This window comes from Nymphaea colorata, chromosome 5, assembly GCF_008831285.2.
Source record: "Nymphaea colorata isolate Beijing-Zhang1983 chromosome 5, ASM883128v2, whole genome shotgun sequence".
Lineage (NCBI taxonomy): Eukaryota > Viridiplantae > Streptophyta > Magnoliopsida > Nymphaeales > Nymphaeaceae > Nymphaea > Nymphaea colorata.
The window spans coordinates 19,533,672-19,559,800 of NC_045142.1; the positions used below are offsets into that span (position 1 = coordinate 19,533,672).

A 26,129-nucleotide genomic window follows, 5' to 3' on the forward strand; every position below is an offset into this window, starting at 1 on the left:
TTGTTTATTGATCCTCCTTGCTTTAAAGATGTGTTAGTGGATTATTAGCCAATACATATTTTATGTTCCTCACTGAACAAGGTAGGCACATAAATCTTTTGTACAATTTTAAACTAGTTTATTTTCTCAAATGTTAAAAGAGAGAGAGATCACAATATGGTTGATGCAACCCATTACCTGTATTTGGGGCTTAGAATTGAAAGTAGCGCGTGGATTTAATCAGTTCAGCTCGTACTAAGCTGATCTCGATTTCGTTCAACAAGTTAATGAGCTCGTGTGAACCACTAGCCACACACAAACACGTGTTCTTACATACTGCCCACTAATGTATACTTCCATTTATCAAGTTCATGAGCACAACTTGGAAGCTCAAGATTGAGTTTTGCTTATATGTTCCCATGGTTAAGACTCGGAACTTCAATATGCTCAAGCTTGAATATTAGCACGCATGTCATACCAGTTAAGTAGTTGATGAGACAAGTGTTTGTTATCGAGTGAATTGTAATAAGCATGAGCCGAATTCGAGCTACTTTAATAAATCAACAAACTGAGCTTGAACATGTACCTTATTCAGTTTATTCGGCTCATTTTTCTGCCACAATTACATTATTTTGTCAAACTAACTGGTGCTATCTAAATCGGCCAATTCAACTGTAATATGTGGCAAACGTATTTGATCTTGCGGCTGATTGCTGCATGCCATGTCAAGTTTTTAATATTTAAGATTTCTTATTTGTAATATTTTTCATATATTAAAATGCCTTTTAGTGTTTCTTGCTGATCAGCAACTGATTCAGCTGGATTGACGAGTTTGGCACATTCACTGAATCAGCAGTTTGACAGAGTCAATTTACAAACCGGTTACACCAACAAAGCTAACTAATGCCAACAGAGTCGAGCGTGAATCTTGGTTCCTTATGATGTAGTCAGGCGACTCCGGTGAAATGCCCCAAAGGACATCTACAACTTATTTATCAGACCTGCATATATTAATGATTCAATATTATAATGTTCAATAGGAAATGATTTTTTTTTTATGAAACCTCCAGGACTTGTTAATTTATTGTTTGAAAAATCATTCACTCGATCGCGCTCCCCTAGTTCACTGATTTTCCTCATACATGAAGAAAAGACATTAGATTGTACGCACCTCCTATACAACAAGAAACAAAGACCATCTTACGCTGATTACGCAGTTTGCCAGAAAAGTTTAATACTTCCAACAGGCCCAGAAGCTCCATTCTTTTATAAGTGAAGAACTTAGAAGTTCATATCTCATTCACAAAAGCTCGTTTTCTCGTACCAAAAACTCATATCAAAACTTCTTTCCCCGTCTAATCTCTTATTTGTGCTATTTCAATGCTTTCAGATGCAATATTATCACCCCTCATAAGAGGCCCCGGTTATTTCAGCACCTGAGACGCGTCCTGCTACAGAACCAAAATGGTTTGAGTTCAAAGGGTTTCAAGGACAACAAAAGAATTCAACGCTCCCCAAACCATCGATTGGAGATACATGCAAAACTCCGGTCGAATAACATCCAGCATATATATATATATATATATATATGCTGGATGTTAAGTTCTCTTACCGTCAGTTTGAAGAATCAGCTGGACAATCTGAATAGCATTTTACAGTTTCCACAGCCGGCCAAACTCATAGGTCACCAATGACACAGAATAACAGAATAGTTGTTCCAGAATTCCAAGGATAAAAGTTCAACGATTTCAGTTTCAGTAGTAGCAAAAGTGCCCATATCCGTGTGTACGGGGTATGTATAAATATCCAACAGGAATAGAAAAACAAAAGGCTACAAAATTGTCGGTAACGTCAAAGTAGAGTAGAGTATCAAGTTTTAACAGCAAAATATCGGGAGTTAATGGATGAGGAGGCTTAGGAACCCGTACACGCAGTCAGAAATGCTTTCCCAGGTTGACGATTTGCCAAAGCACCATGGCATCCAAGCAGCTGCAACGAAAAACATAAACCAAATCACAAACTAAGAACCTAGAATGCCTCGCTCTGTGGGTTGTAGTGCACAGCACATGATCCCTTTAACAAATAAAAGGAACCAATACCTACTAGAGCAAAGCACTTGCCCCCCCCTGTCAGGACATAACAAGTTTCAACTAAGACGGCCATAAGAAAGGGCAAAGACCAGGCCAATTAAAATTGACAATAGGAAAATATTGGTTATTGTAACAACATTAGGCAACAGAAAATCTCCAAATGGATAAAACAAGTTATGCTTCTTCTGGTAGAAAAGAAATTAACACTTGATAATTCCACAACTCCTTTTAACATGCATAGGAATGGTATGCACTGGAGGGCATGAAGAGAGAAAACATGCAGCATAGGATCATATCTTTACCTTAGCATTAACTCCATCCGGCATAATTCTGTTTTCTTCTTTCCATCTGAGGTAATCCGCACGGTTGAATTTAGTGAAGCCCCTGCAGAGGAGAAACAAGAAATGAAAGCATGTTTTCAGGATCCCATTCTTCCTATAGCACAACCAGGTTACTGTGGATTTCATTTACTGAGAAAATTAGGAAGAGATTGTGAATCAATTCCATCAACATAATAATGGTTGTTTTCCAGTAGTTGGCATTACAGATACTCTTAGCTATGGAAGCATGAGAAACCATTGAGACAAACAAACACTATGAGCTAAAAACGCACACTGCAAAGGCATTCCCACAAAGACATGATAAATAAATAAAGCTTGCACTTTCAGAGAAGGCGATGACAGAGAACAAGTTACCATTTCCTGCTAACGATGATCTTTTGACGACCAGGGAATTTAAATTTGGCACGGCGTAGGGCTTCCTGAGCATGATTTGCATTGCTGTCCTTGCAACGGACAGATAAAAGAACCTGACCAATGTCGACACGTGCACAAGTTCCCTGAGGCTTTCCAAATGCACCCCTCATTCCAGTCTGGAGTCTGACCAAATAATTACAACCCAATAAAAAGTTTTTTAGCTTAACTTTTTTTGGTCTGTTGAAATGGAAATGCACTTGCTAGCTACTTGGACAAGCATATAAGAAAATAGAAACACCTCCACAAACTGCAAACTTTTGGCTTAAAAACAAACAGATCAAAATAATGCTAACAAACAAAAAAGGTACTGACAGTCTCCAACATTTTCTTATGAAAAAATAAATAAATAGTTTTAACATTTAAGGAGAATCATATGAGAAAATAAAAAGGACCTTCATAAGCTGTGCATACTTTTTGCTTAAAAACAAAGAGATCAATATAAAGCTAGCAAATAAAAATAGTACCAGTCTCCAGCATTTTGTTATGAAAAAATAAAGAAATCATTTTAGCATTGAATGAGAATCTATGTAACATGGACCCATTTATAAGCATTTAGTATCAATGTCCAAAAATGTTACAAACCTAACTTAGTTGCTCTGGGAAACTTCATTAATCAATGTGTGTTTTCTTTTGGACAGGAAAAGAAGTCCATTTTCTATCAATTACAAAAAGGAGAAGGTAAGGGCTGAGATGCTGCAGAGAGACGCGCCTCCTTTCATCTAATTAGATGTCCCATTTCCTTTCAGGTGTGTCTATGTTATTTCCTTCCAGGTGTGATGTGACATAGGTAATGACACTTTGTCCATGCAACATGGACGAGAAAGAAGTACTCAATATGGTTCTCCATGTGTTTTTATTCCTTCACAACAAAAGTGAAATATTTATAAAAATTAACTAATACAATCTGACATAAAAATGGGTAGTAGTGCTAGTGACATGAGACCCTACATCCCATGACACCCCCAAGGTAGGTTATCTACCAAGGACATAGACATAAGACACGAACAAGGACATACATGTACTTATGTGCAACGCTACAGCAACCAACATCTGGATACTAGGATACTCTTAGTTCTACTTGTATGTAATGCACAATTATTCACATTCAAAATTCTTATCTAATGCAACAAAGATTAACCAGAAATTGAGGAGCAAAAACATAAGCACCATTTCAGGTAGCTATTTTGCTCAGTAAACATTTAAACTAAGTGAACCGTGGGAATGAACACAAATGGAGATAAATAAACCTTAAAGAAAGCACATATGCAACAACAATAACAAAACTGAAACATGAAGTGTTGATCATATCCAATGCACGTTTCCAACAGAATTGCATGACCATGCAGACATAGGAGTGGACATATTTAGCTACTCTAGTAAAGAGTTAAGCCAAATTCTAAACAAGGTTTTCAACTATCATCAGCAGCAGCCGTCAAATCATATGAACATAATATATATGGAGGGTCAGGCATAGAGATCTGTTCATGGAAAAACTACCCTGCCATTCAATTAACTAGAAAGGTGTTAACTTGCATCCAGGTCTTAGCGTAGACCAAAAATAGAAACAAACCTATCAGCCCCAGCACATGAAAGCATTTTGTTGATTCGCAAGACATGGAAAGGATGCACCCGCACACGAAGATGGAAAGCATCCTTTCCAGCAAATTTGGCCATGTATTTGTTGCAAGCAATGCGAGCAGCTTCAAGAGCTTCACTAGACACATTTTCCTTCTCCCAGCTCACCAAATGAACACAAAATGGGAACTCATCAACTCCCTTCTTCTTCATTCCTACATCATAGATCCTGATTTTTGGGTCAGGGACACCACGGCAATACCGTGATTTGGGATATGGCTTATTTTTTATTTGACGATAGCATCTTGCAGGTCCTGCATGAAGAAAGTGAAATTCAGAACAACTGTGTGGGCTCTAGATATGTATGAAATAATTAACATGGGGAAAAAAGAAGAGAAGTACTGCCAGACATACAGTCACATTGACCAATAAAAGAATCCGAATGAACTTTTTCAAGTGAATGGCAGAAACAACAGAAACTGGTGCAGCATTCAAAAAATTTATAATTCTAGAGATGTGCTTGCCTAGTCTTGCAAATCATAGAATTCCAGGGATTCCTACAGTTCCTCATTATATCTCCTAGAGAGAAAAAGCCACACAAATGGGAGAAAAAAAGAAATAGAAACAGCTTCAAGTTTGATTCTTCACACCTTGTGAAAGTTTGTAACTTTTAAGCATGCGATTCCTAGCCATTGTATCACAATACCCAATAACCAGAAATATCAAACTTGATCCTTAAAAGATTATTGTTTGTACAAGACAAGTTTTAAGTAAAATATCATGATGCCTACTTTGACAACTTTCAAAATATGCAGACATTTTCAATCATATTTTGAACTATCTTATACACATTATCACATATATCGTTTACAGGTATTATACAGCAAGGAATTTCCCGGGTATAATACAGCAAAATTGTATATCTCGGGAAAATCTCAGCAAATTTAAAAAAAAAAATCAAAAATTTTTAAAAATCCTCACAATTATATAAAATTACAATAAATAAGAAGCTAATAAAAAAGCAAAAAAAAATGTGTATTAAGTTCTGGCGTTTTAAAAAAAACACATCTTATTGCCGTTTTATTCGGCTAACTCATTTTTGGTGTATTTACCACCATTTTTCAATTACCCAATATTTGTGACAATGAATGAGACTCATACTTGCAGGTGCTTTATGCAAAACTTACTATTGATCTTCACATCCAAAAAGCCAAATTAGGTTCTATAAAGAATTAAGATGATGGTCTCAAATTTCATGAATATATAACATACATATCTATATTCATTAGAAAATATGGATATCTTTCTTTTGATTTTTGAGCCTTGTAAACATAAAGATCATATCCACAATGCCACTATTTTTTTAAACATGAAGTACAATGAAAAGGACAAATTGTAAACGCACATGTCATACATATACATGCAAAAAGAAAAAACAAAACCTTCTTACACCTATCGGCCAAAAAAGTGGAAGGAGGGGTCATTTTCAATTTTGCATCCCCTTCCATTTCTCCTTTTTATTCTTAAGAACGAAGGGTTGCAGGAGGATGGCCTTGTACCTTCTCTCTCTCTCCCCTTCTCCCTCTTTCTCTCACTTAGGGGGCATGCTGCTCCTAGAACCCACTATCCAAGGGACAAGGTTTGACAATGGAATGTTGCCACCCTTCTCTTTTTCTGATGTCATCACAGGGGAGAGACCGATCTCGTTCTTGGCACTTGAATATGTAGAAAATCTAATAGTTACAAATAATGTCTCGGAGTTTTAAGCGGCAAGGTTTTTCTTGGGTATAATATGGCAAACTTGAAAAAAAACAGACAAAAACACGGTAAATTTTTAAAAAAATTTAAAAATAATAATGGGGGAAAAATAAAATAAATGAGAAACTAATAACACAAATATCAAATAATAAGTAGATTTGCAACAAATAAAAAATATAAAATGAAAAAAAAACTGTTCGGCATTAAAAAAACTGAAAAAAGTGAAAAAAAAGTAATGTGTTTTTTAGTTTTTAATGTTTTTTAAAAAAAACACGTCTTTTTTAGTTTTAAATGGCCATTTAATTTATCGCGTTTTTTAGCGTTTTTTGTGACCATCCGACTCAAAATCTTCAAGGAACTGATTATAGATTCAAACAAATTCATGGTAATAACGATGTCGTATCATGTCACCCATTATGACAACTCTCATTCTCGGGTTTCAACTTTCAAAAGTGAGGCTTTTCTTGGACATTTTTGAGCAAAGATGTGTTCCTCAAGAACATGAAAAGCATTAAAAACTAGACAAAATGATAGTACTAATTTTTAATGATCATAAAATGGTGCCAAATAATTTCATTTCAATTTAAAAATGAATCCATAATGATATTAATATAAACTGGAGAAACATGAAAAAATGGGAAAACCCCCAAAAAAATCACAATAAATTTATTCTTCCATGCTTTCGCATTTTTTCATTTTCCTCCTTTTCTTTGTTGATATCATGATATCTTTGAAAATGTCACGATATATGTGATAATGACATCATTAATCTCAAGGACAATGCGATGGCAAGATTGGTATAGTAACACAACTTTTGCAACTTCAAACAAGCCAATACATCTGTTCTCAGCTTGAGTTTGCCATATTGGATATTAATAAGAAGATAATTATGAACGTAAAAATAATAAGACCATAAGCTGCACTATCAATTATTATTATTAGATAAGAGTTACAGTAATAAGTAGAAACAACTAAAAACCAACAGGAAAACCAAGTGAAAAACAAATAATCCAATTTCCCTTCCTTGATGCTTCAAAGTCAAACTTGCACACCGTTAATCACAAATATTCTTGGACAAAATGAGAAAAATCATAAACACTTGTTACCTTGGCTTTTGTGAAACCAACAACCATCGCCCCACAACAAGCTCGTAAAAAACAAAATCAAATTTCACCTTCACCATCCATGGGATTTAACCATTTGCCCACTTTAAATTTCCAAGCTACAATGAAATACAGAGAAAGGTATTCAAGAAAGTCCAATTTCCAACCTCAACATTCACGGGGTTCATCCATCTGAATTTCCAAGCTAAAATTAAAATACCTAGAAGATATTAAAGAAACAAGTTCCACCCGCTGGCCCCAGTTTATTGCAGACCCAACGAGGCGACAGAAGTTAATGCTGGTGCTAATGAATCCCTTCATTAAGGGCAAGAAAACAGGAAAGAAAAATCAACCATGGAAGAATAGAGAAAGCCACATTTCCCAACATAGTCTCCAACAATTTAAGAGACAATCTCCTAACTGAAACCGGATCTGTCAAAACCATGAATTCAGAACACTTGCACGTACAAGAGCTTCCACATCCAACAATAATCAATGGAGGAAAAACCCACGTACGGGCCAAGAAACGGGGGTTCCGAACATAATCAATGGAATAAATCCACAACTTAAACGAATATAACCAATTCAAGGTAACGGATCTAAAATCAGGCGTCAATCTCATAACAAAAAAATATCGAGGAACAAGATCACGGTCTTAGACGGAGAAATCCAAGTCCATCAAACTGAGAAACTCGTGGAAAAGCAAACACAGAAAAAATGAGAAGACTTAAATAAAAATTAAGAAGTCGAATTCACTTACTTCTCCCCATCACGGCGTCGCGAGAGCTCGATCGAGAGAGGTAGAGAGGAGAAAGAGGAGCGAAACCCTAAATCGGCGCACCCCCTTATATATGAATTTGCGGCGGGAGGAATTTGGGGTGAAATGGAAATGAACGGATCGGACTCGGATCCGATATGGCTTTGCTAAGTCAGACTTGGTCTCCTTCAGACTAATCTGGTTTGGCTTCAAAAATTTCTTAGAAAGATTTTCATTTTCAGCCCCACCTTTTACCAATAATTCTTTTTAGGACCATTTTTGCAATTTTGTTTGAATAAGAGCCACATTCTTCATAATCTTGCATGAATTTTCGTTTCAAAAACAAAAAAATATTAGTTAAAACAATAAGTAATCAATTCAGAGAAAGTAATATTGAAAAGAACTGCAGCTAACGTTCTCTTTTCTTCTATCTCTAAATAACGTAAAGCTTATCTCAATCTTTTATTAGAGAGAATAGACGGTGGATGGAGAGGGGTGAACAGAATAAATACCCACCCCACCCACCTTAAACACGAGGTTTTCGACGAAAAGCCTGGGGGTGACCCAACCCAAGCTTTTCATTTTCATGTGAAAACAACCCGATGGCGGTGCGGTGTCCAATATATCTGTACTCCCTCCCCAAGTTGAGTTGATCCACCACCACCACCACTGACGGCCGTTGCCAAGCCAAGCCTCTGTCCGAATGGCAGAGGCCTGGCAGCCGCTTCCTCCCCCTCTCCAACTCCCTCCCATCCCATGGTTGGAAAACTCGACCTATCTATTGTTCACTTGGAAAGGGGGAGAGGCAGCCGCCAGAATGGTGGAGGCCCGTCGCCCCACCGGCAGCCACTGGTGCCCGTGGCTTTAAGTTCGGAAGGGAGCGGTGAATTGGAGAAGTGAGGGAGGGAGGATCAAGGAGAGAGAGAGTGTGAGAAAAAAAACATGGACGGATGACCCGAACAACTCTGTTAAGTTGTCCATTTGACAAATAAATCATGGAGCCATGGTTTAATATATATAATATATATATATATCAAAACATTAAATATTCATAGTTTATGCATTAACAATACTTTTAGAACATCAAAACATATTATTAGTTGTCCTACCACAAGCTTCTAAAACATACGATTTGTTTTTTATCTTAATAATACGTTTTAAAATATGACAATTTATTCCATAACTTATCAATATTAGGATTAAACACCATTGTACACTCTCTTTTCCCTTACCCTAAGGTTTAGATGTGGTACAACTTTTAAGAGGAGTAGAGTCGTGAATTTTTCATGAATGGAGACAAATTGTAGTTTCAAAGGACTAAAATATATTTTTTCAAAATTTATATATAGGATAAATGAATAAAATTTACATGTACATTGAAAAAAGAAAATTTGATGAAAAAGGAAACGGTAGGAAGGGGGGAGGATCCCTACTGGTTCTCCACTGGCTGCCACTATTTGAAGTTTATAATAATAGCACCAACTGGATTCAATAAGACATGTCAAGACCAACCAACTATACTAAACTCCTCGGGGCAAAGTGAGAGGGAGAAAATTATGGATATAGTTTGAATATTTATTCGAATAATGTTCGCCTTGTTTGGTCAACAACAATGAGTGTACCTATTTCAAGGCAAAATACACTACTTCGTCATTAAGAATGACTGGCCATCAAGCCGGTCAGCCCAAAGCTCAACAAAGTTGTTTTTGGAATGGCCTGAAATCTTTGTCGGTGGCCCAAACCCAACCCACTTAGTTATCGGGTTAGACCTGACCATCAATTTTGTGTATGCCGGGTTCCTGGTTTGTGCGCTCATATTTGAAACCATTTTATATTTTAATATCTCAAAAACCTTTAATGACATGTTGAAAGCTTTTAAGAGTGTCATCAATGACATATGAAGAGTTTCTAAAGGTGTCATCGACAACATATAAAGAGTATCTAAGGGAGTCATCACAGATGCACCAAAAGTTTTTGAGTAAACCAATTGCTAGTATCATATGCCAATGTGTGTGTGTGTCCATATATATAGTAGGCCTAGTCGGGCTACTAATTCCCAACTCAGCCTAGCCCAGCCTAGCAAATTTTTTTAATCACAACAGCCCAAGAGTTAAAACACCAGCCCAAATCCTGCCGTCATGGACTGGGTACCCAACTGCCCCCTAGCTATTGGGCCGTTTGTTCACCCTTACACTTCTTGGTCTACATCCAGCAACGTTTAATTGCTATAAACAAACCTATATATGTTGCAGTTCTATACACATTGGGGATAGCAATTTTTTAATAGATTTGCTGAAGAGGGTATTCGATTCCATTTGATTCATAATTCTGGCTTGACATATTTTGTAGGTCAATAGTGCAAAAGTAAAATAAGAGTTGGGTATTCAACCCATGGGGTTTAGTTCCTTTTCCTTGATGGGAACACAATAAAGTAAACTTGAATTACAACAGCAAAACTTAAGTTTCTAAATTAGTCGTCTTCTAGCTAGGCGAGCACGACTAGTTTAGACTCAAGTATCTCATTTAAAACTTATATATATCACATCTTTCACAATATTAATACAAACAACTCTTATGGTATGGCAGGTTTTCTTGTGTAAGAATAGGTCTAGGCTTCAAACTCGAGGTGGGTCTTTTTGAAGCAAGCTGGACTTGGTCCAACTGGGCTCGTTAACATCCCTCCAAACTGCACCGGATTAACTTGTCGCGATTTTTTAGCTGCGATTTTTTTTTCGACAACGAGATGAAACGAACTATCCAAGATATGGCCAATATTTTCATTGGTTTACCGTGAATAGCAGAAAATTTCGTTTTTATCGCGAGTTTTGCCTGAAACTTGAACTTCAGGCTCCCCCCAGAGTTGTCCACCAGCCGCTTCAATTTCAACGCGTAAGAGGAACAACATCAAGAGCACGAAAGGGATCTCTTCGTTGTCTACTCCGAGAGAATGCCACCTCTCGTCCGGTTATCAATCCTTGCATCGCCAACGCATAGATTACAAGGGGTAGCGGTTCCAGGTTTATAGTGAAAGTTTCTTGCATGAAATGGCATTACTCAACTCATCAAAGTCCTCCAAAACGGTCCTCCATGGCTTCTCAAGGTTGTACTTCCATGACCAGATCGCAAAATCCACTTGGGCAAATGGAGTATTTGCCCACCGGTTCTCATCAAAGCCTGATTTACATGCACCTTTTTGTAGGATTCCTTTCAGAAACCACAGTGGCAACAATCCCTCACTTGGCTTTTCTTATTTTCATTCTTTGGGCTCTGAAATTGCTTCAAAGCCGTCAAAGAAATATCGAACTTTTTCACCCTTATCGGAGAAGCTTTCCCCGAGAGAGTTTTTCAGATTTTATTCCCACGAGTCTACGCAAAGAGGATTCTCTCTAATGGGTTCTTCTGGTTCTGCCCAAAAAGTTGTCCCATCGATCAGATTGCAACAATTCTCTCCAGAAGCGCAGAGGAAGTTCTTCTCATTTATGAGGAGCTCAGAACCTGGCAAAGTTTTTAGTGGGGAATTTCCAAAATTGCTGGCCAGGCCTCTGGAAGCTGTTAGATCGACGTTCTCCGGCTACAGAGAAGCTACGGCTCTCCACATTGAAGCATTCTGGAAGAGGAATTACTTGGTGCTAGTGGGAGCTGTTGGCGTAGGCTTGTGCCTTCTTTTATGGAGGATTATGTTTGGAGTTGCTAACATGTTCGTTGGACTGTCTGAAGGCATGGCCAAGTATGGATTTCTTGCTCTTGCATCTGCCATTGTAGCTTTCACAGTGAGTTCATTGATCCCTGTGAGCTTGTCAACATTGAGTTTATATGTATTATTGTTCTCCTCAACTCTAGCCTTTTTGAGATCCTTGTCCTTATTTTCGATAAAGCACGTTTTGCTGCTTTTACAGACAAAAACTTATGCAATTCTAGTATTTGGGACATGTCCTTCTAGTATTTGATTATTTGGATCCTCACTGTAGGATTGGTTTGAATAAATATGTGCCTGAAAAGTGCTGGTTCACCAATTCTTTCGGCCACTTCACGGAGTAAAATTTGTACCAAGAACATTATAGCACTAGTGCTCAGTCTTTACTAATTTAAAATTTTCCTCCTGGGGTCTACTTTTGGTTTGAGGCTAGTTTGAGAAGTATAAATTACGCAGAAGATAATGTTACCATATTACGTATAACGAGTGCTTTGTACGAGCGAAGTGGACTTGTAGGAGCGAGCTACGAAGCGACTAGCTTCCTTCTTGTTCATCAATAGGAAAGAAAGACAAATTCCTCCTACGCGCTACATTTTGTTTCTCACTGGTGTGGAGAGTAGCACTGTATGGATTAAAGTTCCATTTGTGTCTTTTTGCAACTATTTTTCAGAACTGGAAGCACTTGCTGCACAGCGAAAATGGGAAGGATAAAAAAAGAATAAAAGAGATTAAACGACATGATTTTAGGGAAAAATAAATAGCTTGTTTTGGCCTTGGGTTAATTTCTTATTGATATAGTGGAATGTCATTGCTATTGCGGCAGGCAGCCTGGACAGGATTCTGTCTTCTCTTCAGCATTTCAATCAAGGAACTGGCAAGCTACTAACATTGAAAAACCATCTTGTTTTGCTGCTATTTCGATGCTGCTTTCCAAAAAATTTTCAATCCTTTATCACAGTGCAGAAGTCATTCTCATTTTTGACACAGCATGGATTGGCCAAATATGTGCAAGTTGGTGATCCTGATATCTTCTCCATAGTTCGTACCAGTGTGCCTGTCAATTAGTTCTGGAAAATGTTGAGTTATGGACTAGTTTTATTTAATGCTGAAGATAGTGTAAGTAGGATTGCTGAACTACAACTGGGTTTATGGAGGCAATTTGCCTGTAAATACATGGTGATTTTTTTTCAAGTAGTGTTTTATTTAATCTTTATCATTTCCATATTTCCTTTAGTTAGTTTTCATTAACACCAACAATGAATTTCTTTAGATACATCTGCTTTATGAAATGGCAGGTGATGTTCGTTTGTTCAGTACAAAAGGTCCTAGCTGTTGCTTTTTTCTGCAATTAGTTTAGACTTCTGTTTGATGTGGGTGTTACAGGCATCTACTATATTGCTGCTAATCTAAAAGTTAAAGGTTTAAACATTTTAACTTATGCAGATTTAAGTATTTGGTCATTTCAGTATTAATCTATGATTCTATATCATGAAGTTGTTAGTCTTTCTTAGACTAACATGGTTGTCATCTCAAAAATCTATTGTTTTAGATAGTGTTCTTTCTGCCTGGTGGAGTATATCTTTCTATTTGTACTTTCATGGTACTAGGAACAAGCTTCACATTTAAGGTTGGTATCTACTAGAAATAAGTTTCATATTTAAGGTTGAGTCCTACAAGTAGTGAACTAGAAAATAAAATAATTTGTATAACAGTATAAGCTTCTATGGGCTGAATTTCAGGGTATGCTTTAAGTCTGAATCATGGGTAAGCTTGTGCTGGCAACTGCTTGACCTGTTTTGGTGCCTCGAATGGGCAGGAATTTTGTCCATCGTTTGCTGCGATGGAAATCAATTTAAAAATTCAGATCTCTTTCCTTTTGTACAGTGTGTTTCCAATCTTTCAAAGATGCTCTTGCATAAAGTGCCTGGGTACCCCTCCCTACCACCAGAAAAGTCTCCTATTTCTTTGGCCTTGAGACAGTGCACATGCTGGGTTTCAAATTCTAGATTGCCTCCAAGTTGGGTGCTTTAACTGACTCATTCATGATCCCTTTATGTATGTTGAAGTTCAACACAGAGGATTGGTGGAAGATATGCTCAATAGGAACTATGTTTTTCACTTTTATACATGCAGAATTTGCCCGCATAGAAGGTTGTTTCCAGTGGGAGCCAGAATGCATCATGAGTACTGAATTCTAGATCTGGTCCAAGTTGGCTGCTTTAGCTAAACCCATTTGTTATAGGCTTATGTGTGTTGTAAATCAACACAAGTTATTGGCGGTAGATATATTGTAACTTTCAAACTTAATGTTTTTCATATTGTTGTTGGACATGTAGAATTTGGCAGCATGGAAGGTTGTTTTTCATGCATGTTCTGGTGCTCCTTTTATATAATTCCTCTAGGTACCGCCCTCTACCATAAGAAAAGTGTCCCATTTCTTTGGCCATGAGGCAGAGTGCAGACTGGGTGCTGAATTCTAGATTGCCTTCAAGTTGGCTGCTTTAATAACCAGCCCATTTACTATCTAATGCATTGGTGGAACCGTGGAAGATATGTTCGAACTGAAAAAATAAAAAATGTTTTTTGCTACTATGATAAGTAGATTAAGGAGGTTAGGGACATGTGGTTTCTATTTTGTTATGAGCACGTCACAGACATTTTTTTATGCAGGGATTAAAATGTTCTGATGTTGGCTTACTGCATCAGTTTGTTGTCAGTTAGATTGCTTGATGAAATAGCAATCTATAGTACAGCCTCAATCACATCATGTATTTCCCCCTTCTCAGAATCTCCTGCCAATTTCCTGGTTCACTGGTGCCTGTAATAGTTGAAGAAATTTCTCAAATGGCTTAATGTTTTTGAGACCGACACTGTTTCTCCATTTCAGTTTCCTGCTAGGTAGGTGGTGTATAGGTGGTCTCTTCCATGACATATTTTGCGCTAAACTGCCTCATGATCGGATGGTAGTGGGTTGAAATGCCATTTCCTGATGAAATTTTATGCTGAATACTGGAGGCTGTTATCTATTCGTTTGAAGAAAGAAAATAATTTTTATTATGGTATGTAGGTGAATAGTGCTGCAATGAATTTTCATGGTCCACAAACCAAATGAAAATTCATAATGTGACCCTGATCTTGAGTCTTGTCGTGCTACTAGAGCCTGTAGGTTTTCAACATAATGCACATGTATGTACATACATAAATGTCTATCGATAAGGTGCATTGCTAATATGTGTTTATTCTTTTTCTTCAGCTGTCTATCGAGTCATGTCAGTAGAAAGTCAAATCTCTGTTGAGGAAACTCTAATCCATGTGGGCATTCACTAGGTAACATGAGTGATATTATGAGCTTTCTACCAAGAAAATCACACTGCTGGAGAAGGTGAACCATAAAGGAAAAGCACATGAAAAAGAGCAGCAATAAGATGGTGGATCACTGTTGTATAGATTAGAAGTAATAAAAGGAAAGAAAATATGACCAGGCCATGAGCCGAGAATTAGCCTACAATTCAGATAAGTGAAGAATCTGATAAAATACACTGGTTCAGTATCATGTTGGATGCATAGAAACTGGTTGACGGGCCCTTGAATTATTTATTCTTTATCGTGTAGCTGTAACAATATCATGATGAAATCAGAAGTCTGAGACTTATTTCCTTTCTTTACAGGGTATCTATGTGCGATCTAGATTTACTGTTAATCCAGATCGAGTTTATAGAATGGCCATGAGGCGGCTGAATACATCAGCTGGGATTCTTGAGGTTATGGGGGCTCCTCTCTCAGGGACAGATGTAAGGGCATATGTCATGTCTGGAGGTGGGCTTCGTGTAAAAAACCTTAAGCCAAGGCTTAGCAGCAAGCGTTGCTTTCTCATATTTCCAATTAGAGGCTCTGAAAGAAAAGGGCTTGTGAGTGTTGAGGTTAAGAAGAAAAAGGGCCAGGTTTGTTCTTCGCTTTCTATGCTTCCATTGAATTCTTTACTGCCTTAGGAACTCATTAAGGCACGAAGGCATCCTTAGCAATTAGCATGCTACGGGTTACAAATGTTATGAATCAGTAGTGTATCTGTTATGAATCTCTTTCTTCGTCTGACTTTCCTGTAAGTTTGTGTGTACAGACATCTATTTTAAAGTCTATATTTTGGGATATGTTAAGCAGACTGAATCAAGAAAAGGACAAGTATATGGTGCTAAACTTTTCCTTTCTGGAATTTAGTTTAATTACTATCCCAAGTTTCGACCTGATATTTAAACAACCTAACTTGGGATCTGGAGGTGCTTCTACTTGAGCTATATCATCCAGCAGGATGTAGGAAGTAGTCCCTTGCATCTTGTTGTGTTTGGCTGTCTCAATTTGGTCTAAGCATGGGACTGTTGGTCAAGTTTTCCAACATCTGTTTACCTAAATCAAAAAAGGACAAAGGGAAAAACTTGGTATTTACCAAGTTAAATACTCCTGGCTTTGATCCTGCATAGTTGTGATCAGCAGTCAACTACCAGGGTAGAATGGGTAATGATTTTAACATTGTCCTGAGTTGCTACTTCTGTAGCCAAGTCAACCCTGAGGATGAGGGGCTTAAATGCCTAAGCAGGGAATTGGAACTGGTTGATAGGCATGTCATCATTGTTCTTCAAATGATCATGTTGCTACAACTTTGCCATGAACCAGATGTGCAGCATCTTGCATTTATGAAATTGATCATTTTGTTGGAGTTGGTGCATATAAAGTTTGTAAAAGTAGCAATGAAGCACTCTTTGGGATCAACTTGTGGAACCCTGTATGAGATTTGTCATTTGCTCACATGGGTGCACGCCAATAAATGGGATCTCCTCAAGTTTGTACTTGTATAATCTCTCCTGTTTATAAAGTTTTCTATCAGGTTAGGCTCAAAAGGGGTATTCTGAAAAGTTTCTCAAACATTGGCTATTGCTGTTGCCTCTTTCTCTACAAATTTAAGCCTTCATTCTCTTCATTTTGACATGGTCATCTGTCTGAGAAATTGTTACTAATGTCTTGATTGTTAATGAATGTCATGTAACTTAAGTATGTCAAATCTTCACAGCAAACTATGTGTTGTTTCTTTGGCAGTATGACATGAGATTACTTGCAGTGGATATCCCCGTGACTACTGGTGCAGACCAGCGTCTGTTCTTGGTTGGGAACGAGGAAGAATACAAGATTGGAGGTGGCTTAATATCTGAATTAAGAGACCCTATAATCAAGGCAATGGCAGCAGAGAAGGAATTTGAAGATATAGACCAGAAGGAAGAAGAGGAGGAAGCAGAAAGAGAATTGCAGGAGGAAGAACGGAAAAGGCAAGAAGAGATTGAAAAACTTGAAAGAGGCAGTTCATAACCACTGTAAAACCATTTCTTTTTTTGCCAGATTGTGGTTCCTATGAGTTTTTCTTTTCCAAGTGAGAAATGCTTCTGAAGAAATCAGTTTATCAAATAAATTCTGCCGTTACACCATGAGAAGCTTTTATATCTCCATGCCAGTTAACAAATTGTTCAGTTCAGTGTATGAGGGGATGGATACATGTATGCTAAAATTTCTCGCCGGACAACTTAGTTGTGCAGGCGTACAAAACATGGGATGATAGTGTTTTGTGTTTCATTGCCTTCTATCTTACAATGCCCTTCTATTGAACTAGGTCGTCTGTTCACATTATTCATTTGGTGCTGCTGCTTAGTCTTTTTCTGACCTTGTGCAGTGGAGGGTGCCTGTTCGTCATGTGTGTGTGTATACTGCTGATTCTTTTCCTGACTTTGTGCAGTGGAGACCTGTTTGTCGTGTGTGTGTGTGTGTGTACAGAAAAAGAGAGAGAGAGAGAGAGAGAGAGAGACGTCCAGAAGATGCTTGCGCATGGAGGATATTGGTCAAGCTGAAGTACCGAACCTTTCAGCAAAGAAATGATTAGAAAGCTTGAATCAGGAGGATGAAGATACGAGGAAACATGTGCAGTCAAATGCCTCCTGTAAGTCGCTGCTTGGAAGAAGGGCATTGCTATAAGGAATCAGGGTCTTTAAGAGCATGTTCTGGGTTCTCTTAGACAGGAAAGGCCTCTGGTGCCATGATATGTTTGAAGGTGGATGCCACCACGTAATAGGGTTAACTTCAAGGTCGGCCCCTATGATTCAACTGGGGGACGTACAATTTATTCATAAAACATTAATATAAGGATTGAGACAGCCCATGACAGAGACAACTAGCTCTTTTAATTTTCTTTAGGTTTTTGAATTTTCCAGGGGTTGTTTGATGTTGACAAAAGTCTAAAATTAGCAAAATGTAGGAAAAAGCAAGTGCTACGATAAAAATCTTGCTCTTATCACGTTTGTTAGTTTTAGGTAACCTAACTGGACTTCCAATTTTTATTCAAAGATTTGTTTTCAATCAGGCAAAACCCTTCGAGCCTATGGTTCAAGGCAAAGTAATTGCTTATGGCAAAACTTTTAAAACACGTAAAAACCTTTGTTCATTTTCGACTGTTTGAAGGAAACAAAAGAATGTGGTTGTATGCTCAAGGTGGGTTTAAATCATTTTCATTTTTCTTCATTGAAGATGGAAATTCTTTGCATTGAAGAACTAAATTAAGTTGCAATGTTTTGTCCAACAAATGTTTCTTGTTCGAGAGAACATAATAAGAAGAAGTGGCACGCACAAACTTGGCAAAACTTTTGCCAAACATAAATTGTTTTGATAACTATTAGCCATAGGGAGAAAATTTGAGGACAGAAAATATAAATTGGATATTAATGAAGTGCTTTATTTTCTTTATAAAAGGCAAGTTGAGATCAAACGAGCAACAAATATGAAAATAAAACCCTTCCAAATGTCCCAATAGGCATAACATAGCTGGTTGGCTGAGCGGCGCATTGACGACATAGCTTTAGTTCTACTCCAATGGTTGCTACTCTTATGGGTTACAAACTGTTTCAAACATGACACCTTAGTTGAAGAGTATAGAGTATATTTACTGTACGACCACTCAAGTCCTGACACAATCTTGGAACCTCAAGTTAGGAGGAATGAATGTGACCTTCAGCCTCTCACTCATGGTAGGTTCCCTCCCCCTCTCACAAAAACCTTTTGCTTCAGACAATGCGAAAAAGTCTGGACCAACTCACACGTCATAACTTCTTCATTCCCAAAACTAGAGAAATGAAGGGGACATGGTATGCACCAAGTACAAGTTTATGTCAATTCATTGTGTAATTAATCTGGTATACACCCGATTCGCAAGATTAATTTTGTCCATCTAATTTGCTTAAGAACTGGCCCAGTTCATACATGCCCTGTAATGACCCTTTTTGAGTCCAAACTCGCTTCACCATAAGCAATTTGAAGCAAATAGCCTACAAGGGGCTCACAGTTTTCAGTCTTACCTGTGCCTACCTAGACCTGAGAACGTCTTTGGTCTACAATTCATCCTTAAATAGAATAACATGGACCACGCAAAAAAAAAAAAAAAAAACGATCCGATGTCGAGATTCTAGATCACATGAAATGATCAAGACATGGACTGAAAGCGATTAATTTGTTATAAGAAGCCTGTTGGTGGCATTCCAGGTGGGAGTTTGGCATATTTAGAAGTTGAGGGAACAAAAGATTTTGAGGGGAAAGCTCCGAAGATCAGTTTGTTTGTAATGAAAGCTATCTTGCTGTTGATGTGCATGAGCTGCAAATTCTCAGTAGTGCTTATTCTTTGGGCTCGTCAATTGAAACTTTTCTTGCCATGATCTCCTCCAGAGCAAGGGTGACTGAATGTAAATATAGCAGGGACTTGGAGTCACTCTTGCCGAGACGGCTTACAGGATAAACGATGCCTCCGATCAGTTTCTGGAGACTGGTTGTTTTTCTTTTGCAGAGAAACTGCAGGAGGGAGAGTGTCGATGATGCCTCAGAATTTGATAGAGAATATCTTCTTCTGTGAAGATGTTGGTCGCTTTGTCTACAAAATACGTGGTGGCTAAGCTCGGTAATTGCCTGAATGGTCGAGGAAATCATCTCAGACGGATGCTCACATTTTCAGTGTGTTGTTTAGGTGTTCCTGCTGTGTGGTAGTTTCTATTAATAAAATATTCCATTATAGTATGACTAACTCTATCGCTGGAAATAGTTTAACTAGTATTCGTATGGTTTGGAAGAATAAACCTTCATATTGAAGGCCTTCAGGAAGATATGTGCAAGACTATTGTATGCTGCTCTTTCAACTTAAGGTCAAGTAAAGATCTGAGTATCAGCAAGTTATAAAAGAAAGAATAAGGAAATTTATGAGATCTTAGAGAAGATCAGAAACCAAGTTCATGATTTCTCATGACAGGATATAATCAGCAAAGGTTCACTTCTTAGCCTGCATGTAGTGATAATAAATGATCCCAGTCGTTATATCTCCAAAATTCAAGTGGTTCTCCGCCACTGTCAGGAAGGCTTTGTTTGGAATTCTCCCTTTACCCCTTTACCAAACATGACATGGGCATTTTAATGCACATTGACATCTTACCTAACATATTGTGAATTCACGAAATGGTTAGCTTAATTTCCTCCGAAGTAAAGGAGATCTAGAATTCAATACCAGGAATGTGCATCCTCTGCCTAGAAAGAGACATTTAATGCGCATTGGCATCTTTCCCAACATATTGTGAATTTACCAAATGGGTTAGCTTAATTTCCTCCAAAGTAAAGGAGGTCCAGAGTTCAATACCAGGAATGTGCATCCTATGCTATGAGACCAAAGTAATGAGGACGCTTTTCTAGTTGGCAAGAGATGAGTCCTGGAGTTTTTCCACCAAGAGGACAGCTAGAACAACGGATGATAGATATGAACCTCCTTGGTTGCAAAAAGTCGGTCTCTTTCCATGTTATCAGAAAATGGAAAAAGGCAAAATAGCTGGACATCAGCATTTCTATGACCTCACCTTTAATGCTCAGCTCCTAAACAGAGTCTCAGAAAGAAACACAGTAAAGAAAGAGGCTGTTTTCTCGAAACCAAAGCTCAAGAACATTGTACATTTTTCTCAACAATTAACTTTAGAACACTTGCATCAAACAGGTTTTAGGCTATGGCCTCTGACTTATCTGCTTTTGATTAAGCAATGGTAGTTGCATATCCATTTGATTTTTGCAGCTTATGCATTCAATAATATGCCTGGACCATGGAGCCCAACTACCATTATGAGTCTTCGAACTATGATGTTTTTGCAAGTAATATTTGGCTAAGGAACAAAGTACATTGGATTAGGAAGCTTGAACGTTCGTTCTCCTAGACAATCACCAACTAGGTCACTCCACTGGTCTCCAACATTGCCCCATATGCGGTATCCCTCTTCCACCAATGCTCGTCGTGCTGCAGATTTAAACACAATGGCACTTTGGCCTCTGTACTCAGGCCCTCTGATACAAAAGAAAAACAACTTGTTCACTAGAATAGCAGTTGCTATTATCAAGTACTAACAGAAGTTACACAAACAACAATAGAGGTGGAACATGATGCGGATGTCATTACACATTGCATGAGGCCTACTGTGCAGGAAAGTGAGATCATATTCAAGACAAAAGCAAGCTGCATGAGGCCTACTAGGCAGGAAAGTGAGATCATGTTCAAGATAAAAGCAATAGTCTTGCAAACTCTTTTGTGTAGAGTGACACCTATAGTCTGTTGATTAGTTTTCTTGAGTATGATATATAATCAATCAAAGATCCAGAATTGGTTTCCACATCAAATTTTAAACTATAGCCATATGTGGTCTAAAATGTATTTCATAATTCATAGTGGAACGGTTCAGAGGCTATAATCCAATAAACAAGAACAAGGCATGGGCACAATCTTTTGAGAGGGAGAGGGGATAAAGAGACTGGTTATGGGTTGAGTTCCACCTCAGTTTTGGTTACTTTTCTTTGGAAATGGTTGAGATCTAGTGGAAAATAGGTCAGACAGGGACATTTCAGATTAGAAATTAGAAACACTCTTACTGCCCAAAGTGGTTATGAATAATCTAGACCCTCTTGATGGATCAAGTACCAAAATCTATATCTTGGTGCAACAAACTTCTAGTACCTTAATATGAGTCTTTCATAACCAATAAATCCCTGGCTCACAAGATTCTGCTCAGTGGCTTTACCCAGAGAGTCTATATCCCTGCCTGTGATAAGGAACACCTTGAAGCCACTATCTGTCAAATGCTGAAACAGTTCTAGCACTGCTGGTATAGCTGGGGAACACCCTCCAACTGCCCAACTCTTGAAATCTAAGGGGTCAAATGGGTCCACGCTGCGAAACAAAAAAATTGCAAGAAAATGCATTAGAAAGATTAAGAACACATACACATACATGCACATATAGCCACACACATCACTCACCAATATAGAAATGTTGATGATAAAAAAAAATTAAAGAAAAAGGAAAGCAAATCGGTGCTAGGAAATGTTGTCAAGAACCTAAGCTAAGCTTCTTTAACAAACTATGTGCTACACAATATCTTAGAAAAAGGAAACCGTCAAAGAATTATGTGCTTTTGAAAGGTAAGCGTCACTTTCTTTAGGTGGGAACCATCTAACCAACCTTTCCACTTGCGTTGTCCATTATACTGAGATAGATGACAGGTTTGAACTTGACTCTTTGTTTCTATATTGGCTAGTGCTCCATAGCAAGAGTTAGACCCTTTGAAGAATAAGACAGTTATTTTTGACATCCAAGTTTTCAAAGGAATGGAAAAAAAGGAACCAATTGAACCTTAAAAATAAGATTTGAGTAGGAAGAAGTACTTGTCTTTCAGCAAAAAGCAAGCTTTCTGGTTTAAAGTATTCATAAGCTTTATTAATTTAGAAACATAAGTTTAATAAAAACCTCACTGGAAGACAAAATGCTATAAATGGTTGAAGAAACATAGGCCTCCTTCTTAGTGGATCTGCAACCATATCATGTATGACCAGGAACTTGTCCTATTATGTGACATCATCTGATACAAAAGAAAAAGTGGTGCTCTTCACGCTTCATCCTAATCTGAAAAGGACTCAATGATTTCTTGAACTTTATAAGTGATTCAGAGGTTCCACTACTTTTATTGGTTGATTTTTTTTTTTATTTTTTTAAACCTTAGTCTCCTGATCTTGCAGTCAGGTTTGCAAGAATGGCAGCACCGCTTCCACCAGAACTTGTGGGCATTGTATCTTTCCGTTGGTTGCTCGTTTTCATATTACACAAAAAGGTCGCTTTTCCTAAGAAGCACTTGTTACCACCCTGCCCAGTTTGGTAAACAAGCCCCATTGTTTTCCGTATCACACATGTGAAGATAAACATTTCCTTTCCCAAATATATTGCCTTCATGCCCAGTCTTTTTTCTGTGTCATCACCAGAACCCAAGCTGCAATATGGGACTTCATTGACGGTCTTGGCATAAAAATGACTGTTTGGAATCAACAATTTACAAAGACTTGATTACAACAGTGGCTCTCATGCTGGCAGTCAGTGTTTGGTTCCTATGGTACTCCTTACTCAAGCTGAAACTGTGAGTATACAACTGAAGGACTAGGGAAGTGTGCTTTAAAGGTTTTACTGTCTACCCGAGTGGGTTCTTTTTTCTTTTCTTTTTTTTTTTCACTTTCTACCCTAGGGGGTTCAAAATTTCAGTTTTCCTTTTACACCTTTTGAGAAAAGAAAAAGTGTGATCAGTGACAGATGGCCTTATGATTGAGAAGAAAGAAAATGATGAAAAATGCAATCTCAGACCACTTGTGCGTGTTCTCTCAGCACTGACTGCCATAAGAACACCACCAAGGGAAAGCTCAGGCAACAGAGTTACAGGATTAAGACTTGTTATAGGGTGTTCAAATGAACAGTTAACACCCTTCACAGTCCCCTCTTCAACTGCTCACCACCTGTGGTCGTTCAAGTCTGACATCATGTAGATTTAGTCATTCGAATAACTAACACAGTGGCAAATGGACAAGATTTTCACCTCATCAAATATCTGGCATTACCACATGCATGCTACATTATTTATATTGATCAAGGTGGTGGGGAATAGTTTAGTGGCTAAGTAGGACCATTGGCATGTTTTGATAGTAAAGATTCCCAATCAGAGCATGAACTGAAGATCAAACACTTGTCTTAATAGGTTATATAAGATAAGGCATAAAGCTAAAGAAAGGTTTTTCCTTCTTCCGCTTTCCCTTCTGTAGTTTTTTAAGGTGGGGGAAGCCTCCAATTATCCTCCATGATTTTGCATGAGGGCAGAACGGGACTGAAGATTCCCATACTTTTTCTCGGGCGATTGTACACTCCATCATGACAAGAGTTTCCATTTCACAACCCAATCCCCTAATAAAATATATAAGAAGCGGTTGGCAGTGCCATTCGTGTCAAATTTGTACACCTTATGGAACCTTTCGGCTGTAAAGTCTTCTATGCTGACAGGCCACACAAGACCAAGTTCCCCTGCCTCTGTTTTCTCGAAATCTATGTCACATGGATGGCGAACTGTATTCGCGGATTTGGAGTTTCAAAACTTCCTACAGCCTGGAACCTGAGATTTGAGGCTGATCTTAAATCCAAAGGTTAAATCCAGCTTAAACAAACAGTGGATTTCTGAACTGGGGATCTCAAGTCTGCATCACTTTATGAAAACCATGGATTTGTGGTCTGAGCACTGAGAAGTCTGACCACTGATCCGTTGGTTTTAAAATCTGAAATCCAAGGCTACCAAACATAGCCAGTCTTTATAGTGTGATTTGTCTATAAGGTGACACGACACTGGATTCAGTATAAAAAGTCTGTGTCACATATTTGCATATTGCCTAATTCTTCATTGCTTCCATTTGCAAATCTTACACTAACAGTTAATAGACATGGCATAGTGGTATCGAACTTGGGCAGATGGAGATCATAGTTTTGAATCTTATGGCACTCATTTATCGAAACTCACAGCCATGCTAAGCTCAAGACATCACTATCAAAACTGTTTAGACTAAGTTATTTACCTACAAGAACTATGGTTAAGAACCAGAATTAAAATGCTCAAATTAGATCATAATGACCATACATGATCATACAACTAGAATTTATGCTAATAAATCTCATACCCAAATCTTCTCGATCTCCTATAGTACTCAAGATTGGAGATGCATGTATCATCCACATCAAAGATCCAGGAATCGAAGCCGTCTCCCACCTGATCAATTGTTAGCATGTAGCTGGTTATCTGATAGACGACCATATTTAGGTCATGTTCATACTGACCTTCCAGCATGTAGTTCTGCATGTACCGCAGGCAGTCGGAGGGGACGGTGCGCCAAAACCTGATGTTGTTGGTCTCGACTCCCAGCCTCCAGCTCAGGCAGGGCCCGGACTCATACCCGAGCCATGGGCTCATTCTGGCAGACAAGGCCCTAACATGACACACCAACATCACGATCAGGACTTCTTTTACCGAACCCATGGCTGGACAGACCAATCGAGCCGAACCCACTTTGTGGAGGGAATAAACACAGAACCAGAAAGAATGTAGAGCAGAAGCTGAATCCTCCATTGTATAGAGCTTACATATATATATGTATATAACAGAGAAGAGGAGCCAGCATGGGCAATGAAGTGCGGAAAGTGGTGGGTGTTTCTTGTCATGAAAATGGATAAATGGGACCCACTTATGAGGTCATGGTCTGGATCAGATATGGGAAAGATCTTGATCCGGATCCAGTTTTCTTTCTCCGAATTACGAAGAAAACTCTAGAATTTTAGAATGACGATGATACCCATATTAGCAAACAGTGGTGCTGACAAAAGATGAGGTTGATGCATCTGATGTCAGATCATGATTCATGAATGGGGAGTCTGACGAGAATGGAGCGAGGGAATCATATGGTGGGTTGGTGGATCTTGAATTTTTGGATTAGTTGGTGGATCTTCAATTGTCATGAATTTTTTTTTAGAGAAAGGTGAAAGGTACATGCTTATGGAATTGTGCATCTAGAGAACAGTTTAGACCAGGAGGGGAAAAGTAATTTTGAGTCGCTTGAATAAGCATTGACATTAGAGAAAGCTACAACTAACAACTAAGCCTAGGCACAGGGCCAGGGCGGTTGAGCTTTTGTGTTGGCCTCGGCCATAAAAGTGGGATCGGGCAGGGCTGGGCTGAGTCAGTTCGATAAAATATTTCATTATTATTATTAATATTACTAATATATCATTATCTATATTTAAAAGATAAATAATTATTTTTAATAGTTTTTTATTAAAATTGGACCAAGTTGGGCTGAGCCCAATCCACGATGGTCAGGGCTGGGTTCGGGCCATCAAAGTGGGGCTTAGGCCAGTGGGGCCCGACTCTGAATCAGGTCGGCCGACCAGATGCCCAACTTTAACTACAACCATAAGTTCGTTTATAGTTTTATGCAAATAGATAACTATTTCAAATTCCTTTT

General features: G+C 38.2%; 3 protein-coding genes across 3 annotated transcripts; 1 reads left to right on the plus strand and 2 right to left on the minus strand.

The window, feature by feature from the left end:
- Positions 1 to 1,680: 1,680 nt before the first annotated feature.
- Positions 1,681 to 8,174, minus strand: LOC116254995 (60S ribosomal protein L10). Its single transcript, XM_031630683.2, has 5 exons — positions 8,021 to 8,174; positions 4,395 to 4,713; positions 2,765 to 2,947; positions 2,372 to 2,453; positions 1,681 to 1,968 (listed from the first exon to the last, which is right to left on the minus strand). Exons 1-5 carry the CDS (start codon positions 8,028 to 8,030, stop codon positions 1,894 to 1,896), a joined length of 669 nt encoding a protein of 222 aa, XP_031486543.1. The 5' UTR covers positions 8,031 to 8,174; the 3' UTR covers positions 1,681 to 1,893.
- A 2,660-nt stretch (positions 8,175 to 10,834) lies between these two features.
- On the plus strand, positions 10,835 to 17,182 carry LOC116254899 (uncharacterized). Its single transcript, XM_031630537.2, has 3 exons — positions 10,835 to 11,787; positions 15,380 to 15,652; positions 16,800 to 17,182. Exons 1-3 carry the CDS (start codon positions 11,062 to 11,064, stop codon positions 17,064 to 17,066), a joined length of 1,266 nt encoding a protein of 421 aa, XP_031486397.1. The 5' UTR covers positions 10,835 to 11,061; the 3' UTR covers positions 17,067 to 17,182.
- A 3,408-nt stretch (positions 17,183 to 20,590) lies between these two features.
- Positions 20,591 to 25,237, minus strand: LOC116255232 (acid phosphatase 1). Its single transcript, XM_031631012.2, has 3 exons — positions 24,792 to 25,237; positions 21,769 to 21,981; positions 20,591 to 21,104 (listed from the first exon to the last, which is right to left on the minus strand). The coding sequence occupies exons 1-3, from the start codon at positions 25,235 to 25,237 to the stop codon at positions 20,927 to 20,929; spliced, it is 837 nt and encodes a 278-aa protein (XP_031486872.1). The 3' UTR covers positions 20,591 to 20,926.
- Between the last annotated feature and the right edge of the window lie 892 nt (positions 25,238 to 26,129).